This window comes from Anneissia japonica, unplaced genomic scaffold (genome assembly GCF_011630105.1).
Source record: "Anneissia japonica isolate Jap-2015-1 unplaced genomic scaffold, ASM1163010v1 scaffold1128_len1000024_cov185, whole genome shotgun sequence".
Taxonomy (NCBI): domain Eukaryota; kingdom Metazoa; phylum Echinodermata; class Crinoidea; order Comatulida; family Comatulidae; genus Anneissia; species Anneissia japonica.
Window position 1 is genome coordinate 76518 of NW_022705247.1, and position 21006 is coordinate 97523.

General features: G+C 32.4%; 1 protein-coding gene across 5 annotated transcripts in view; it reads right to left on the reverse strand.

The window, feature by feature from the left end:
- Positions 1-21006, reverse strand: part of LOC117105470 (cyclin-dependent kinase 16-like) — a 57046-nt gene that overhangs the window by 28490 nt on the left and 7550 nt on the right. For 2 of the 5 annotated variants that reach the window (XM_033246624.1, XM_033246622.1), the window contains exons 2-4: positions 13818-13882; positions 6171-6642; positions 2770-2823 (exon numbers count right to left, since the gene is read on the reverse strand). In XM_033246624.1, the coding sequence (XP_033102515.1) occupies positions 2770-2823; positions 6171-6282 (166 nt within the window). In that variant the 5' untranslated portion in view covers positions 6283-6642; positions 13818-13882. The remainder of the gene's footprint in view (positions 1-2769; positions 2824-6170; positions 6643-13817; positions 13883-21006) is intronic. The other 3 variants (XM_033246626.1, XM_033246625.1, XM_033246623.1) reach the window with 2 other exon arrangements.

Sequence of the window (21006 nt, forward strand, 5' to 3'; positions counted from 1 at the left end):
GTATACTTCCAATGCACATGTGCATATGTACTGTATACTTTCAGGGAACATGTGCATATAGTATGTACAGTATACTTCCATTGCATGTATATGTACAGTATACTTCCAGTGCACATGTGCATAATAATAATAATAATAATTCTGGATTTATATAGCGCCTCACGTTGACACAACCTCGAAGCGCTTGAACATTATTACCCCCGGATCACTGGATCAAGCACATATGGAACACACACTCAAGCCCCATAGGTGAATTCCATAATTTTGCAGCTGTATTCAGCGCAGGCTGTGTTTGAACCTACCAGGTACCCACTTGTACTCCTGGGTGGAGAGAGACAACCGTAGATAAAGTGCCTTGCCCAAGGACACAAGCGACTTGCACAGTGAAAGTTTCGAACCCTCGACCTCAAGGTTGGGAGTCCAAACCATAACCGATGCGCCAACCACTTCTATAAATATACAGTATGTGTACAGTACAATACTGTATGTGCATATTATGTATAGTACAAGTGCATTGGTAGTGTACTATATACAAAGACTTGTGTACAATAGGCCTACTTAGTCCACATGTGCAGAACAGTATATTTCCAGTGCACTTCTAGTACACATGTGGTACACTACCAGTACACCATACAGTATTAGGCACTTTACGCAAGAGGATGGGGAGCCGTCCGCCGAGAACGGCAATTCAGATTAAGCGCGCTATTGCTTACTGTAGTCTTCACGCTCTGATGAGCACCAAACCACTGTCCACCCGTCATCTTGTCCTGTTGCGTAAAGTGTCTAATAACTCTTACCAATGAACATAACACAGTACTGTATGTATCGCAAATAATAAGGCACAAAGTACATAAATACAGTCATGTACCTGTAAGCAAAGTATTTTGAAAAAAACCCATCGAAAATGATGACTGCAAATAAAAGTTGTTTTTTTTTTTGCCTGCTAGTGAACCCGTCACCGTGTCAATGTTTTTTTTCTTTATTTCTATCCCAATGACGCCACCAAGAAATGCCAATTACAAAATATATATTTTATGCTACAATTTAAAAGTACATATGAATCTCAGTGCTGAACTATTTACATCGTAATCTCAATAAAATACCACAAGATGAGATTTTAAGCGCCTGCCTAAGTGCACTCTTATTGCAAATTTGTACCAAATGCATTTGAATAGTATGCCTAAAATTAGGTTTGCTGGTTTATCATTTGTGAAAATTCAGATTTAACCAGGCCAGAGTTCATCTCCACTTGAGTAATTCATCTGACCATACCATTCTTACAAAATTTGGTTTAAGAAATTTGTCTCCAGTTGATCAATAGCAACACAAAGAAGATAATCAAATTTTACTTTGATTTGTTCTTAATGAAGCTCTGTCTAGATTGTCAACATTTCTTTGACAAGAAAGTGTTGCCTGCCCATATATAGTCATGATGTGCCCATATATGGTCATGTAGTATGGATTGATGTTATCATGACCATATTTAGGCATGTCACATGTTTTTGTCAAATAAAATTTGACATTCTGGATAGGGCTTTAGGGTTTCAATTGTTTCACAATCTTACTATACTATATAGACAAACAGAAGGTCAGTCTTTATCTATTTATTAATTTTCTTTTAGTCTCAAATTTCATTGAAACAATTTCTTAATGTCAATAAAATTTCTTCTTTTTTTTTTCAACTTTGCTTCTCAGATGCATTTGGCAGAAGCAATTGGCTAAATGTGAAAATGAAATTTCGTTTGAATTCTTTCCCAGCTTTAAAAGATGTAATTTGTTAAAAAAGGTATAAAAAACAAAATCTAATGTACTGCACTAATGCACCGGTAGTGTATTAAAGCACCATTATGTTAAAATGTGTGTAAAAAAACTATGAGAATACTAATTTAATAATTCACTTGCAGGTATTGGATGTGCAATACACAATTTACTTAATATCAAACCTGTGCATGAAAACCTGTGCATTAACTTTAAACCGATAAATATAACTATTGGCAGACACTTTTTTTTTTCAAAATTGTGCATGAAACCCTATGCATCAATGCATAATTGACCTTAAACACATTACGTAAGTATGGATTGACATTTCTAAGGATCATTTTTAATGACCTCGGTGAAACCCATTAAATGTAAATAAACCCTTGAAACAAGAACCATGTTAAATAATACAGGACAAACATACTGCACATGAAGGTCTCATTACAGCAGCAGGCTTACAGTTTGGAGTTCTGAAAGGATTTGAAACCAGATTCCTGGGAACACAGGGCAAGCACCTCATACCCAACAGCCTAAAACTCTACTCCATTACATAGACATTAAAAAACAAGTTGCATTATGAAATCTAAACCCCAATAGTGGTAAATCCAGGAGTGGAATGGAGGGATTTGCAATTCACCAATATGGGTGTGATCATGCCCATATAATTTACTTGTAAGTGTGTGATATTACTAAAAACATGCCCATATATTTACAAATCAGAGATATATTTGTTACAGAAAAAATTGATTAGTATACAACAAGCATTAGATTCCAAAAAGGTAGCACACCTCTTTATCTTCCGCTGTTTTCAAATTTATATTATCTACTGGCAATGAACCAAGTTTAACTTTTATATTGAAATAAATTAAAGTAATTATTTTTGTGATTAATTTATATTATTGAATAGGATTACTTGTGACCAGATAAGCATGATGCTTTTGTTTATTTTGTGATCATAAGTGTGTCTACAGCAAATTATGTGATCACATTATAATGTTTATGATACATTACCTCTGTCTGAATCATTAACTTGAAGCAACGTGTTCACTTGCGAGCAAGGTATGTCTACAAAAATTAATAGCAGCTGTCATCAGCCAATAGCAACAGGGTATTCAGTGATTGCCATGGTTACAAATGCATAACATTTAATTGCTAGTGCAGAAGAGGTACACTACTATACAGGTGGATGCATATGCATTGATGATGATGAGATAACGACCGGACCAAGTGCGGGTAGTTCTTCATTTGTTGATAATTAAATAGACATAAAACATTTTGAGGCATTCTGAATTTATCAACATATTCTCTAGTAGATTTTTTTAATGGATTTCTATGTCTTAAATGTTTCAATTACATTCTAGTGTACAAATAAACAGATGTTGAAGATTTTTTGAATCCAGCATGGAGTCATTAACTTGAAATGGGAGTGAGGTGGGACAAGCGGCAAGCATAAGTTGCGATAGTCTTGGATGGGTGTCCAATGCAACTACTTTTACTGTAATAGAGGGATGGTAAATCAAAGAAAGATTGTTATAAGCATTCAATGGACAAAATTGAATCTGAAAACATTTGATTTTAATGTTTATTTACTTTTAGTTGCAATAAAATATTCAAACAAAATAGCAATTGTAAGGTGTCATAATTTGTTCCATATGAAAACTAAAAATTCTATTGTATTCTGTTTGAGTACCCATTCCATTTCCTACTCATGTACTGAGGCACTTCCTAGTATGTAAAAGGTATTGGTAGCATGAGTAATTCTAATTGTATTGGGACAATGGGTTTCTTCATAAACACAACAAACCTTTGGTTAGGCGAGACTTTGTTTTACACCTTGTTTAGCAAACCCGCCGACTGCAAATATTGATTTTGAATAAAATTTATTTTTGGAAAATTAGCGCACCCGCCGCCACGAAAAAATTTCAACAAAAAATAAAAGTTTTTCTTTATTTTTATTATGCCCTCCGCTGCCTTGAAATATGTATATTTCTTCCTAATTATATAAATTTGAAGCACTTAACTACCCCATTTTACATTCACCAATAAAATTTTATTTTTATTTTCTCCTCCGTCTATATGATTTTGGCAAAACTATTTGCTAAATAAGAAAACAAAATTTTATTCTTATTTTTATTCCACCCTCCTTCGTCTTTAAAATCTTAAAAAAAAATAAGTATGAAAAAAATAAGTACGCGAAACAAGGAATTAAAAAAGTCTCACCTTACAGTACATTATTCCTGAAAACGTTCATTTGTCAGATTGTGGTGCATCTACTTAATTAAGGTTGTGGTACAGTGGTTACAGTATTAGGCCTAGTGGAATGATGTCTCTACCCCGGGATGTATAGTTCATTTGCATTAGGACCTTCAGTGGAATGACGCCCCTATCCAACAATGCATAGTTTAGGGTGGGGTATGCAGGTCATTAAACCTATAGTGGATTGACGTCCCTACCCCACGATGGATAATTGTATTGTATTTTTGGTGTTTAATTATGTGTTGTGCGGATATTGGCCCAAGATGGCATTTGCAACAAAAAGAAATATAATTGAACAGAAACATACAGTAGCAAGATATATTATTAAGTGATACATCATTTTTCCCCCAACCTAAAGGTTTCTGGTCTTTCAGACCAATTAGAACAAACCATTTTGCATTCAGGAGGCAAATCCTCCTATTTGCCATGATACATGTGACATTTCCTCACGCCTATATTAAGTATACTACTGTATAATGTTGAATTTTTTTTACTACTGTATATTGCTATGTTGATTTGAAATGGTGGTGTCTCCTAATGGCCTCAAGAAAATAAAGACTACAGTATGTTCATATTTAAGTAATTTTGAGTCAAAAATAATTTATCTCTCAAGGAATAATGTTATTTATAGTCCAAAATAAATAGAATTAATAATTTTACTAAAAATGTTAGTTGTAACGGTACTGTGAATTACATGTATACAGTAATCGGCATCTCTTTTTGGTTGCTAAGTGGAACATATAGAGCATTATTAGTTGACATGAACTTTCAGGATTTTGTTAATTGGGTAGAATCAATCATACATAATGTAACCTAATGGTAGGGAATTCTTAGCCATGCATACTAGAGTACCACAGGTTATGTCATTCTCATCTTAAGCTCTATCCACACTATCCAATTTTCTTAGACAAAAAAATATGACTTGCCCATACATAGTAACGCTATGCCTATATATGGTCATGGTGTGATGTCATCATGCCCATATATGGGCATATCACACTTTTTTGTCACACAAAATTTGATAGTGTAGACAGAGCTTTAGCAGGTAACCCACTTAAGTCCTGGAGGCAAATGTAAAGTGTCTTTGCAACAAAAAGGATTAGCATATTGGCTTGCATTGGACTCAAGACATTCTTTTGGAAGCACAGTCATACCATATTATGCCAATGTCTTCCACAACATTGCTTACAGAATCCTCTTGAGAGAGAACCATTTTAAGCCAACACACATAAACAATGTTATATTTATAAAGAGAAAATGTCAGTTTTCACTACTTAGGAAGCACTGAATTTGAATATGGCTTTTTTGAATAATAGAGGGAGGGCTTTAATTGATTGCTAGGTGAGCAGTAAATTACTTATTAATCAATAAAGGTACTAAAAGCTTTTTAAATTAATTCATTTTCTTTTGTTATCAATTTTCCTCCTGTCACAAATTCTCTGTCTCTGTTCTCTGACAGGGCATGTCTAATTTTCATTGTAATAATTTTTAGAGCTTTCAGTTTTTGTATGTAACATAATTTGATAATTTTTTTTCACTTTAGTATTATTAGACCTAATTGTTTTCATTATTCTTCTGCTTAAGTTTAGTCATATTGGTATTACTACATAATTTAAATATTATTGGTACCTACTTTTAAAATATGTGCATATGTAATTAATTTGTGTTTTACTAATCTGTAATCTATATAAAAAAGGTGCAATCAGTACGATAACACGTCAAAACATCATTCCTATTAAATCGCCTGACACAAACACAATTGGAAAAGCATTGCGGTACCCGCTGCTATTTGGGGATCGGTTTTAACACTAGCTACTAAGCGCAAGCTCAGTGGTCTAGTGGTTCATCTGGGGGTTGTGGTTCAATGCCCACCCCAATCACTTGCAAGACTTTTTTTGCAAGTATTTGGGATGTACTGAGCATTAACACGTCAGGTAGGGCAAAACATTTCCTAATATAAAAAGAATTAATATGAAATACTGTACCTGAAAATGTTGGTTGCATTCTATCACTATCACTCTTCCAATAAATTCTCACCACTAAGCAATTAATAAAACAGCATAACAAATAATACAAGAGCATAACAAATTGAATTTCCAATGTAGAGAAAAAAAAAAACCAACAAAACATTGTTTTACTATAAATAATTTCCTTACCATCCCTTGTTCCATTTTCGTCGATACTCAGCGTCTCTGTGAGTTCCGAAAGGGAGTCTGCCACCCCTCTCCCACGCAGCGTTAACGACAATCTCCTCTTTATTCTTTTCATTCTTCAAATTTTGGAGTCCGACCTACACAAAATATTCTACACACTCAACTGCTGAATGTCATCAGACCAGAACAACTCTGGCTTGCTACAGAATTAGTCATTAACATGTAATTAACAGCGTTTGATGAAGGTTAAATCAAAGTAGCTGCCGAATCAGCTTCGCTGTGGTGTCGCCATCAAAGTAATAGCCTCAAATAAGGTGTCCTAGTCTCCATTTTTTTTCAATAATCACTTCGTAAAAACAGGTTAAACATTATATAAACCGCCGCCTGCTATGATTAATCAGCGTTCTTGTCTCCCCTTCTTGTTTTACTATAGCTTGCTATAATTTTCTTTCAGATTCGTACTATGATGTTTGGCCTGTGAATAGATTAAAAAATAAATTATGTAATTATATTAATAATTCAGTAATACAGTATATTACTAGCTTGCATACAGTTTGAATACAATCATATGATGTACAAAGAAATATCTTTTGCTTTTCAACACTGGTATTATGACTGAAAAGAGAATAATAATAGAATATATTAAGATAAAATATGATAATTTTTTTGATGTAAAATTTAATCAACTCTACTAGAAAATTATTGCAAGTGAAACCATGTCTGCATTGTGCTTATAAATTTTTAAAAACAAATCAATATTTTAATTATCTGCTTTGTATTCTATTGCAAATGAGAATTTTAATTACTTCTTTATCTCCCGATTAAACAGTGGCATAAATATTACCAGTTTTGAATTCTTTTTGCAAATGCAGACCTTTAAATTACTGGTAAAAAACACATGATTCTATGCAGAATAAAGGCACCATACCCAAAGGCACCGCTTTACAACAATCAAACTTAAGAACGAAAACAAAAACATCAAAGTGGGAACATTTCATTACAAGATATAACATACAAATTACCACGTCTAGCCAGTGAATGTACTGTAAAATACATGATTAATAAGTAGATTCACTCGCCTAAACAAGGTGTCCACTCTCTTCTGTACATTTTCATATCTGATGATGCTTTAATTTTAAAGGTACTGTCTTCCATATTATTCCAACCGAAAACTGAAAAAATCCTTATTTTTGGCCAATGTGACTACGCTAGTCTTCTTCAGGACATGCAAAAGATGTTACAAAATGGCTGTAGATTTTATGGAATTTGTTATCAACCAACTAAGAAAAAAGTAACCATCTTGTCAAAAGCTAAAGCAATTGAAATTAATGGACAGGTAAAGACAACCTTTCCTGTATTCCTTTGCATCAACCTTTAAATTGGCTGGTAAATTTAAGGATATTAAATTTCTGTGAATCAGTGAAAACTATTTTTTTTTTTTATCTGTTTCTGAATGGAATTTAGTAACTTGTATATTTTTTTATTTGCTCAGAATTCAATAGCAATGAAGGTTGCCAATTACAGAATTGAAACAATAATTCTATATAAAATACAAAAATGGAGATTACAAAAACAAAATACCGTACAGCAATTACAAAATAAGGAGTTTAAACATTTTTTAAATACATCTTTTATATGAGCTTTTTGAAGTTTTAATTGGATTTGAAGGAACAATACATCTTTAATTACTCACACCATATTGTATAAAGGCAAGAGTATTCAATTTAATCCTTAAGCTGGAACTTTTACACCATGTTTTGCGAATACACTTCCTGCCAACGCCAAAATAAAAATAAAATTTTAGTTTTGGTTAGAAATGGTTCACGTACAGTAACAACACAACAAGGCTGCTTTTTCATTTATTTTTTTAAATTCTTTTCTACATAAAAAATACACTTGTAAAGTAAGCTGTAATTAGTATAAAAATTATTGCCTTTTTAAGGTTTTAGCCTTTGCACAGACAGTTTAGTTTTAATACATACTACAACACAAACATATTCAAAATCACTATGCATTCTAATAATCAAATTGCTGGGTTCCCTAGTGAATTAATCACGCAATCAACGCATCCCTCATAAAGGACGGATTCAAAATTTGACAAGTCCAATTCTAATTTGATACGCTTCATTGGCTTGGAAAAAGCACAGGAATCCCAATCTACTGTCTGATATTATGACGATGTGCATCAGAATTTGCATCGATCTAACCATATACAGTAGGCCGGCCAGTCATGAAAAACACAATAACCTGTATAGATCATTCCAAACCCAGTCTTTCATTCAGAATCAAGTTAAGACTTTAAAATCATACGCTGAGAATTTGGAATTTAATTATAATTATCTGAATATTAACTGGCTAGTAGAACAAAACATTCTATTTTGAATGATTATTTTTTAGTAATTCAACAGAATTTTAATAGGATTTTACATTCAAGAAATTTTCTATCTGTATAGTATAGTGAAATAAATTAAATGGACACTGAATTAAACAGTTTTAATGTTTTTAAAAATGATAATCTTGTATTCTATATAATTTATTTATTTTATTTATTTTTCCTATATTATTGTTATGTTACTTGGGAAGTAAGGAACCTTAAGTTTTGTTACATTAATTTATTTAACTTACAGGGTTCCTGCCTGCTCCCTGAGTTGACTGTCATTGTTTTTGTTTATGTTCTTGTTTTTGGCAATAAAGAGTAAGTTTATTATAAAAAGAATATAGAACATTTAACTTTAATAAACTGCCATAAATTAGCTATAGATAGATAGATAGAAATCTTTCTTTATTCTGAATACTTAATCAACTTTTACATTGTTCTTCCTTAAGGTCCAGTTAATAGTTAAAATATCAAAATAAGAAATGAAAGTTAAGAAATTATATAAAAAAAAACAAAAGAAAATTTGGTAAACACAAGCAAAATTTAGTATACAAAAGAAGCAAAATGAAAATGTAATATTAAATCAAATTTTTGAAGGAATGCAAAGTTAAGGACTTTATTGAACTGCGAGTATCAGGGGAGAAGATTGTTCCACAGTTTAACCGAGCGGTATTTGAATGTTTTTTTCCCAAATTCATTGTTCCATTTAGGTAAAACTAATGTATTTTTTGATTTGCTTCTTGTGTTTAGACTGTGATAATTGTCCATTTGTGGGACTTATACTTTATAAATATGTAATGACTAAGTAGAAAACAATAGATTATATTTTAATTCAAAGTTTTACTAGTGTAGTTTTAATTGACAGCATAGTGACTATGGCTCTAGCACTAGACATTTTTTTAAATTATTTTACCGCAGATTTAAAAAAAACAAAAAGTGTACAATGCTACCACAAAGCAACTAGCTGAAGTCCAGAGTATACGATGGCATCAGAAGGATCACTGGTTGCGGGACAACATATAACCCTTTAAAAAAAAATTAAATTCAAGACCCATCCAAAATGAATATAAAAAAATTATAGTGGTCATCTCCTTCCTTAATAATTTAAACTTAAAACCAAATGATCACAACTTCTTAAATCTTGAGTATTGTCACAAAGGGTCAAAAGGACATGAAAAAATGCTTATTTTACAGTACCAGTAACACTGAAGTAGACAATTTATGTTGCAAGTTCCTGTGAATACACTACTGAGACTGTATGCTGGTACTGTGTATGTTTAATGAGGAGGTAATTATTCTTGTATTGTGTGATACAGTAGTAACATACTATGTGGAAGTAACTGTAGTCACAAAACAAAAGGACATTAGAAATAAATTTAAAATAGGTAGATAGATAAACAGCTCACTTGGCATTTCCTTGTTGAGTCCCTACTACAAAATTTACATAACCTTCTACCATCATTAAGCGTAGTTTTCACATTTACAACAAAAAAATAACCAGGTTTTAGCATACTGTACCTAACAATTAGAATTCCCAACAAATATAATTCCAAAACCTCTCGCTCAATAGAGTATTTATGACAGACCTTTCATATCCAATTCCTGCTATATATTGTTTTAATGTGTTTTTGTAACCCCCTGTTCAGACACAGCAACACACTGAATCCCTTGACCTGATTGGCTTCAACATTCCCTCACCTGTCCTAAAGAACATAATACGCTGTGGGTTTAAAATACAATATCGAGTTTCCTGTTTTTCCATTACAATGTAAGCTACAGTATGGTGATGTCCACACTATCAAATTTTATCAGACAAAAAACTGTTGTATGCCTATATATAGTTGTGATATGCCTATATATGGTCATGATACATGTCATCATGACCATATTTAGGTAGGTCAAATAAAATTTGATACTCTGGACAGGGCCTTAGATAGATTTGATGTAAATATGTAATGTCATTTGAAATTGTCTTTAAAATTCCAATAAAAATGATGCAAAGAGAAACACTGGTAGTGTACAAGTACTGGTAGAACATACAAATGCAGCTTTAACTGTGGTTTTTGAAGAGGGTACCCTATAAATGATGAAACAGCACTAAAAGATTAGAAAATAAAAATTAAATACATCAGCAGATATGGCCTTACAGTAGGTAGAAGAAATAAAATTTCATGGAAAATGATCCGAAATTCTCATTGTCGACTTTAGTAGAGCAGATTGCAAGTGACATCAAATGCAGGACTTAAGCTGGGCACTCACTGGGTCGTACAACGGTCGTCCGACCGTTCGTACGATGAATCCAACTCCGTTCCCTGTGAGCTGATTGTCAGCAGCCATTAAAAACGATCCATTGCGTCAGTGTCGTCGCGTTTTATTCTTCATAGAATCGCATCGGCCGACGACCGTTGTGTACAGTGAGGGCCTGGCTTAACAAGTTATATTTAAACACAAAATCTGAGTAAGGAATACCCACGCCCGGGTCTGGATCGGTATGTGTAAATTTGGCCAGACTAAACATCCATTATATTAACTATCATTATTATTGTCATTTTCAGGTATATTTAAAATGAAAAAACTGCACTAATGTATTTGATCAGTATTGAAACTGAAGAGAAGAAATTGGCCAGTTTCCATCATGCAAAATGGACAGCCAGTTATAACATGCACATGCATTCAAAAAAATAATAATTAGATGGAAGAATAAGATAATTTTGTATGATGAACGGTAATGATCTCATAAAAATAATAATTAGATGGAAGGTTAAAATAATTTTGTATGATGAACAATAATGATCTCATAATGACAAATCATGGCGATACTAATAAATGATGATGTCATTTATCAGTGGTGATAGTGATGATAATGATTATAAAGTGATAATATCACTGACAAATATGATATCCATGGCAATATTTATACATTTGTGGTGATATTATAGCATGACATCAATGACAATAATTATGACATTCATGGTGATGGTAGTAGCGGTTGTGGTGGTGATGATGGTGATGACGGCAATATTAACATGACATCAATGACAATATGATATCCATGGTGGTGATGGTGGTAATGATGATAATGATGATGATGGTGATGAAGATATAAATAATGATAATAATGACAAGAATGATAATTATAATGATGATGATGGTCACTAAACAGATGATACTAACAATAAACCCCAATCCAAGGTTACACCTACAGTATCTTATGTAACTATACTATTTTCTATCTTTTGGTTATTATAATAAAAGAATTGCTATGTACATGGGCAATAAAATGTCATCAAACATCCATCACTCCCATCACTACAAATAATATGATTTATTCTTGTCCTTGCAAAATGCAATATTCATACAAATGGGACACTAAACACCTTGGCCATGTTTCTGCATTTTATCGTTTTGCACATTGTTAATGACCATAGATTAGACAGGCTGTATGCTTTGTTTATGTTCCACTCAAACGCTGACGTTTTAAAGCGAAACGTCCATTTTGAACAATAACTCTTCACGCACAGGACATGTCATAAACTGAATTATTAACGCATTTTGCTAATTCACTTCCCAGATGTCACCAGTGTTTTACCAAACTAGTTACATAACTTGGATATCGAGACATTTAAATCATCTTTGCATTACAAATTAAAGATGATACAGTATGTGAAAATATTTTCAAGAACATTTAATTATCAACTATGACCGTAGTGTTTATGAATCATACATTATATTAAAGAATTAGGCAATTATAAATTCATTAAATCTATCTTAATTTGATTACTAATCAAGTAAATTATTTGTTGGATAATTACATTACACTGAGTGTCAATCAAGATTCTAAATATATACTTTAGACTTTAATTTATTACATAATTCCTAACATAGTTTACCATATTTTACAGTAGCTTGTATAAATACCAAACAATTTACAGCAAATTTACTTGATTCTTTAATTGAAAAAAAAAATGCATTTGTGGCGCTGCCAAAGTACAAATTATCGTCAGCAGTTTCACAATATTTTGTTCTTATTGTTGGCCAAGGCTTAATTATTTAATGGCAAGCATTGTTCCCTCTATTCATTTTGGTAACCACAGAGCTAATATCTTGTTCTTAATCAAATTTATACCCCATTCACATTGCAACTATTTTGCGAATACAGTAGGCCTATTAAAAACCAGTAACAAGTTGTAACCAGGGTTGTGTAGTGTGAAAGTTCATGTATAACGAAATATCACAGGAGACAACTGTGATATCTAGGAAGAGAAACAGGCCTTGTCGAGGGCTGTTTACTCTTTTGAGATGTGGCAAATTATTCACAGCGCATGAATTTATACTGCCAGTGCCATCAGTCAACAGAAAATAAAATAATGTTGCACGCGCTAAGACTACCCCAGATATCTAGGCCTACAGTACTGCTATTCTTCCGAGATTTTGCATGGTTTGGATAACTGTGTGTGTGAAACGAAGAAAATATCTTGGGAGTTGTTACAACTTGTTACTAATTTCTGTTAGTGTGAAAAGGGTAGTCAAAGCAAACCCTACATTTTTTAGACTTAGACTTTGGGTCAGTCAAACTTGTTGATATTGCACAAAATACACATTTATAAACATAAAATAGTGATTTAAATTGAATCACATAAAAACTGAGGTCTTGTAGTGAAGAATTCACCATCTTAGTTATGTTTAATGCATTAGATTACAGACAGTAGATTGTAATTAATCAATACTCATATCACGTGGGTTTAAGTCCAACTGTGAAAATACAGTACATGTATTATCCATAAATAAGCACAATTATAAAATGTTCAATGTGCATATAGACTCAAGGATTTACACTACCAGCAATGGAAATCAATGGAGAAAGTGTGCAACAGGACTGGTTGGGCAAGGCTAGGCCAAAACATAGGCCTGGTACCGAAGCCTAGATCCTTGAGTGTCAAGTGCGAACAGATTGATTGCGATTAAAGGTGATTCTACTCTACCTTGGTAATTTTAGCACTTTGACTTCCCGTGCTAACATAGTGCACATACCAAGGAGCCACAGAAAATGAAAGTTATCACACAATATCATCAGTACTGAATACACATGCATTAAAGCCAACATTTCTTATCACCAACGAAACTGTACAGTATCAGTACCTTGTTGATCTCTCATATCCCCATCTATCCCGTCCCTTTCTCAATCATCAAAAAAGTCATATATTCTATGAGTTCTATTTTTTTATTTAAAAAAAAAAAAAAAAAAAAAATTGAATTAACAAAAATGAACTTACCTTTGAATCTAATACAGTCTAAGGAACTACAATTAAATTGTTTATTTCTTGTTTACAATTACTATCTGAAATGGAGAATGGAGAATTAATAGTACTGTAGCCTGGTAGTAAGAATAAGATGTTAAAATTCCAACCCTACAGTTATGTAGAGTGCTAAATCCTGCTAACCCCAGCCTAAAAAGAGGTTTTGCATGGCAAAGTTCTAGGGATACATAGTATCTGAGGAAGTTCCATTATTTTGATGGCTTTTGATGTAAGGGGAAAGGGTGTCGTTTCGGTTATCAGAGGGGATTGACCAATCAATAGAAATCCTTATCCAAGAAAGCTTCCTTCTACCAACAAAAACCGTGAATAAGGAGGGTGTTGAACCCATCGATGTTAATGCTATAGGCTGTGGCGCCTCAATACCCTCCCCCAGCTTACCAACTGAACTCCCCACAAGGCTAAGAAATACCCACCGTATAAGCAAGACTCAGCTTATAATGCTTATTAATAAATTTATCTTTTTAATTGATTACTATTATTAGAATAATCACATGGAAAATGTTGACTGCATGACTCATTGTCAATAATTGCACAATTGTTATTTTGTTGCCAAGTTCAGGGTTCAAAGGTGACACAGTAGGCAATTTATCAACAACAGGTCATCACTGAGTACATACAATAACAATACACTGGTGGTAAAAAGTTAGTAGACTATCTAGCTGGATATATTAATCATCTTCTGAACGGGTTCAGGAAAAGATATTCCAGCCTGATGAGAATATAGCATGCAACTAAAATAAACAATAATATGTTTCCATATTTACAGCACTGAGTTACCGTTACTCTCACTATTTTCCTACCTAACAAAGGAAAAAGAACCCCCATGCAAAGACATTAAACTTCTAACAACCAAACCTCCACAGTATGTGGTGGCTGTACACACGTTCGGCTATCCAGGAGGTCAGCATATAACCAAAGTGTGGCACTATACCAAAGTCAAATATAAACCCAGGCAACTGATATTTGATCGGACAAAAAAACACTCAAGTGTCATGAGGTAATACTACTAGAGTATTGCCCAGTAATCAGCACTTGTAAATTTGTATAGTCTTCAAATTGTTTTATTGGATAAAGAGTCTTTTAATTTATCAATTTTCAGGATATAAAATATAATTTGTCATGTGACACCCAGGGTTACTATCAGATCTCCCCATGTGGAGCAACTTTTGGCAGAGTAGTGAAAATGATCTATTCCTTGAATATTATTTCTAGGCCTCTGGACATACTCTGGGTTTTTTCAATTCTGTTTAAATAATTTGCACATCTTAAAATTAAGGCTAGGTTCAAGCCAGAGAAATAGAGCACCATTTTTTGTCCACACAAAATAGGTTGACCTGGACTGACCTTATACTCAGCCAGCCAATGTTGTTGGTATGTTGTACTGTACAGTACAATTGATTTTTGAAAGGTAAAAAAGGGGTTTTTGACGAAAAAAATTTAGAAACAGTTAATAAGATACAGATTTTAAGACTATTTACAAATATTTTCCCATAGCATAGCAGTTTTTAATGTCTTCAGCAAATGCATGTGATTAGTTTGGACTAGGGAATGGTGAGCAAATCAGGAAACATACTATAATAAAATGGGAGGGAAAATAGGGAAAAAGGCAGGATGGAAAGAAGAAAGGATACATAAGAGTATAATGAAGATTTAGAAAGAGATATGATAAAGGAAGAAATTAAGAATGAAAAAATAAAGACTAATATTTTAGATAAAATGCAAAAGATGATTTAAAAGAAGGAATCGTAGAGGATGTATTAATATAGAAAAATTAGAAAGGCCTAAAAATGTGTACATTTTTTTAGGTATGATGGGGGAGTAGATAGTATAGCCTATAAGAGATAGGAAATAAGGAATTTTTTATTAACCGCTCCCACAAGTAATAACAGTAAAAATATTCTATTATAACAAAATGGACCTCTAAAAAAAATTAATATTTTACTGATATTTTTCAATGGGAATCATGTCATATAAAAAATTATCACAATGATTCATATCATCCTATGAAGATAGCTTTAATATGAATTGCATCTCATGAGACTGCAATCCAAATTTGCATCTTCTGTATGAATACAAAATTTTGCTCTTTCTGCATCCATAATTAGTGCTACATCATTATCATTACTACTAACTGTAATGGGAAAGCCGATTCATATGTTTGCATCTTAAAAGTAGCTCATAGTATTAAATAGATGAGCTACGATAATTCAAGGCAGTCAGTTCTACAGTAATACACAAGTTTTAATACCTGTAAGATTTATTTAATAACATAGGCAAAATTTTGTTCAGAATGTATTTGTTCTATAGGAATTTTGTTGCACTTAAAGCGAAACACAAAATTACATTGCAATTTCCCCTAAATAAATATCAATATACTATGATGTATGTTTGCCCAATATAAATATCAATATACTAAAATGTATAATAAAAATTGAAATATTAGAATGTTTAAAAACACATTAAAACATGATTTGAAAATTAAAACCTATTCTTCTAAAATCTTCACAGGCAGTGTAAAAAATAAAAAATAAAATTGTATTTTCTTGTTTAGCAAAATGGTGTACAAAATTCATCCAGGAACTAAAAACAAAATTTCAGAAACAATTCAACAGAATTTACTAATCGATTTATTGTTGAATTTAAATAAATGTCAGTACATGCACTCTTTGGCCTTCGCTAAAAATTATGCCTTGACACATGCCGATTAAAATTACAAATTTACTAACTGGAATATTGTACTTCTTACACAAAACAATGCGTAATACCGCAAACGACAACATAATCGCAACAGAGGCTTCAGCGCAGCGCTTATTCAAGAGAGGTACTTATTTGAGGACAGCACTTATCACCATAGTTCCTCAGGTATAAGCCAATCACGGGTATGCTTAACCTTCTATTTTATGTACCAGCCTATCCTTGGGCAAATGTGCAGGTATGACTTTTACAAAATATTCTCAGAAAAATGATCAAATATTAGTTTTAAATTAGTCATACCTACAGTTCTCAAAATTGCCATTTGATTTAAAAGGGATCCTGGGCATAAGCCCATCCCTAAAAATTGGCCAATATTGGGTTTAACTTGGCGGTGGGCTTTTATCAGAGTAAATATTTAGAGAGTTAAAATTGTACTATGTGTAATACACAGGCCAACAGTACATGACTTGTTGCAACATACCACAAGAATTAATCTGTGAGAAATTGATTGCTTATTATATAGTGTCCCAATGATATAAAAAGCACAAATTGTGTAATATGTATAATTGTACAGTACTCTTGATAAATAATTAACAGCACGTTTATTAAAAACAGCATCTCTAATATTAGCAGTGCATCACCTTTTTGGGGGATATCTTTAGCAAAATATAATGTTTGGTACAGTCCTTATTCAAGAATGTGCTAATCAAAATATCAAATTATTTTTATTAATATATTATTTATATTTATTGCAGTGGTGAGCTTTATAATTTAGGAGTGTTATGGTAAGAGCAAGACAGAGAACTACCTATGTTTATTTTTATTACTGACAACTTTCAAACAGACATGTCAACAACATCAATGACGTTATAAATAAACACAAATAATGTGTTTTTACCGACGGTACTAAAAATAAAAGCACTCTTAAGTGCTTGGTAACAAAATAGGAAACAAATGCATAATTGTGTTAGAAGTTATAAGAATAATAAAGTTTCATTTTTTTTCATAGAGTAACTATATATAGCTTTACAATAATAAGAATATCGCTTGTAATGGGATTTGGTTTATGTTCCTTTCCTCAAGTAGTTTCTAAAGGGAAGCTACATATTTGTGAAATTCCCATGGAAATATAAAAACTATTTCTGGATGAAATTGTAAACTGAATTTGTGAGTATGTGTGAGGAATACCCATTAGAGAATGTGTCAACAAAATTGGAAACTTCCTGCAAAGGCTTACAGGTGACTTGAAGGTGTATGCAGTACGCAGTGAAGGAAATTAGAACTTTCTTATAAAGAACATTCTCATAATGTTGAATGACTCAGGGGTACAAAGTAGAGGTACTAACAAACGACTACAGACTTAGTAGGGATAGTTGTAATGGAATCGTAGACCAAATGGATTTATAGAAGGGGTGAAAGTGTATTTTTCTTATTCTCATCATAATAAAATTTTTCTTTTACAACAGAAGCTCGTTCACCAAGGAGGTGTTCTTCCACGAGGTTGTATTATATCTTTTACACATCGTGAAACTAACTTAAATTCTATAAAATGTACGACTACTATAATCTAATACAAAAATAAAAACTAGTAAATGGGAATTCTTAAAAGCTGAAAACCAAAACTAACTGTACTATCAAATACTGTACTTGAAAATTATCAAAATTATCCTTTTAAAAATTGTATTTATTTGTTTTAAGTGTTTATTTATATAACACCTTTCTTTTCGGATATAAACTGCTTTTTCCCGAGGCCACTGGGTCCACATGCAATTTACTATTGTAATTTGTGCAGGAACAGATACCCATTTATTACACGCCTATTTGGGAAGAAGCAATGCTGATACAGTAAAGTACCTTGCTCAAAGACAATAAGCAAATCCACAGCAAGTGATTGAAACCCAGACACTTTATATTTATTAGATAAGAATAAATTAATCACACTAATTAATAATAGGTAGGCCTAAAATAAGTTTTCAAAAAATATTACCATATACCATAATTGTGTGAATAAGCACCCTGTTTAAATAAGTGCCCCTCTTGAATAAGCGCCCCTCTAATTAATAAAGGTGGCCCTGAGGCAGTCCTGAGCCGAAGCAAGTATTCATTGTGATTGGGCTCTCAGATAAATGTTTCTAGTTCTCATCATAATTAGTAATGCATGGTGTATTGATCCTCAGGTTCCTAAATGATCCTATCCAGCACTACTCAGCAAAGAGGAAGCAGAGATCATCTTTAACCATTTCACCATCTATATTCTCTTTTGGGAATCTTTCTTTTTCCTGTACAGCTGTCTACTTTCTGTGGAATGATCATCCATTTAGTACAGTACTTGACAGAAACAAACAGTAGCCTACAGTACCTTGAACAGTTCAAATTCATTATTCCACCAAATTATGCAATATCTGTGTCTGGATGCAAATTATGCAATATCTGTGTCTGGATGCAAATTATGCAATCTGTGTCTGATGCCTAAATCCAACATCAATCCTGATACTACTCTGCCAAGAAAACTTTGATAAACTCGGAAGCAAGAATACTTGTATTGATTGTGTTTGAATAATACTCAATTATGGCTATTATCGGTTTTATGCTAATAACTTTAATATAAAATTCAATATTGAATATATATACAGTATTTGGCAGTACGTTACTAGCTTTTCATTGAAAGTTTAAAGAATGAGAGCAACATTTATTATCCTTTCTAATTAACATATATGCCAATATTATTTTACTGTATTTTATACTGTACATAGACAACATTAAATTGGATAGTAATTAAAAATACATTATCGCCTGAAAATGGTGTTTTTTTATCTGTTACGAAAATCCAAAAACTACTGTACAATAATTTCCATGTGACATTTATAACTTTTATGTTATTTCAGAATGAGCAAGTTAATTTCAAAATTGATTTTTAAAATTTTGTTGTCATTTTTCTGGGATAATACTTCTTTAATTTTAGGATTTTCATAGTAAATACAGATCTCACTCTAAACAACGACCCCTCCAATTAAAGGCCACCTTTCTGCCACCCCAGTGTATACTATATTTTACTTTTATAAAAATAATTTTTTTATGAATTAAGACCATGAAAACTCTGGTCCCAAAAGTGGTAAGTTTTTTAAATTAACTAGAACAATCACCACAGACAGTGTACCTTCACAGTATGTAAAGTGCAATTAGTGTGGTATCCTAAAAATAATTTTTTCTATAAAGTTAAGACAATAAAAACCCTGGTCCTAATACTGTAGTGGCAAGTAAGTTAATTAAGTAGATAGAACTATCGGCTTGCTCTGTCACGATCCTTTTACAATTTTCACCACTAATGTTGCAGTTTGGCTGATTGGTTTGTTTTCTTCCAATGAAACATACCAAGGATTCCATGGATTTCCATATTTCACCACAGACAGGGCATCTTTATGTAAACTGCAATTCCTGTGGTAGTCTGACCATAGTTGTTATTGATTAGTAGTACATTATGGTAATTGTTTCAACTGCATCCCTGAAATCATGCCACCAACAATGTGTAGCTTCACTTGTCCTTACAAAGATTTGCTACACACTACTGGTTTTTACCTTTGACTTCTTCAGTAATACAAATCGTATGAACAGAGTATGCTATATGTCAAGATAAAAATAAAAAAATAAAAAAAAAACGTTTAAATGGCATACTATTCTTCATGCATTGATTGCATCTACATTTTCTCATAGATTAGGATCAATAAACAAAACCCAAGTACTGTACCGAGAGAGCAATTTTACACACGAAGCTCAGCTCTAGGCTATTAAACAGCCAAATGAATCTATGAATTTTCTTTAGCTTTGTGGGGTTATTGTCTCAGTTAATGTGAACTTTCCCAAGCTGTTTTAAATTCTTGATTGATTTCCCCCTATACACCTGCATTTAGTATATTGAAATCATGTCATCTAAAGCTTATGATAAAAAAGAGAGAAATGATTAGGCTTGGACCAAATAATGACATCTAATAATGAACTGCAGAAAACAACAAATGGAAATAACAGTGACTGAGTAGACTTTTGACAATCCAAGGCATTTGTAATTTGTTTTCTTTTATATTACTTATAATGTATCTAAATGACTTTTTCACTAAAGCACATCTAAAAAATAAGCAACGCTACATAATAGTATATGTATTTGTCCTATTTTGAAAATGCTACGGTGCTTAATTACAAATATATATGCTTTGTCGAAACAATTTCTCACAGATTAAATAAAACTAACAGTCTAGCAAGCAATGTATCAGATAGACCTACTTACAGACTTGCAAAACATGTTGCCATGTTACTGTAACACTCAAATAATTAGTAATAAATGTAAACATTACCTCTCTTGAATAACCCCGAGTCAGAAATCTAAAAGATATATTTATGTAAGATAATGATATAAAAGTACTAGTATCTAGGTTTGAGCGGTACAGTATATGAGTGA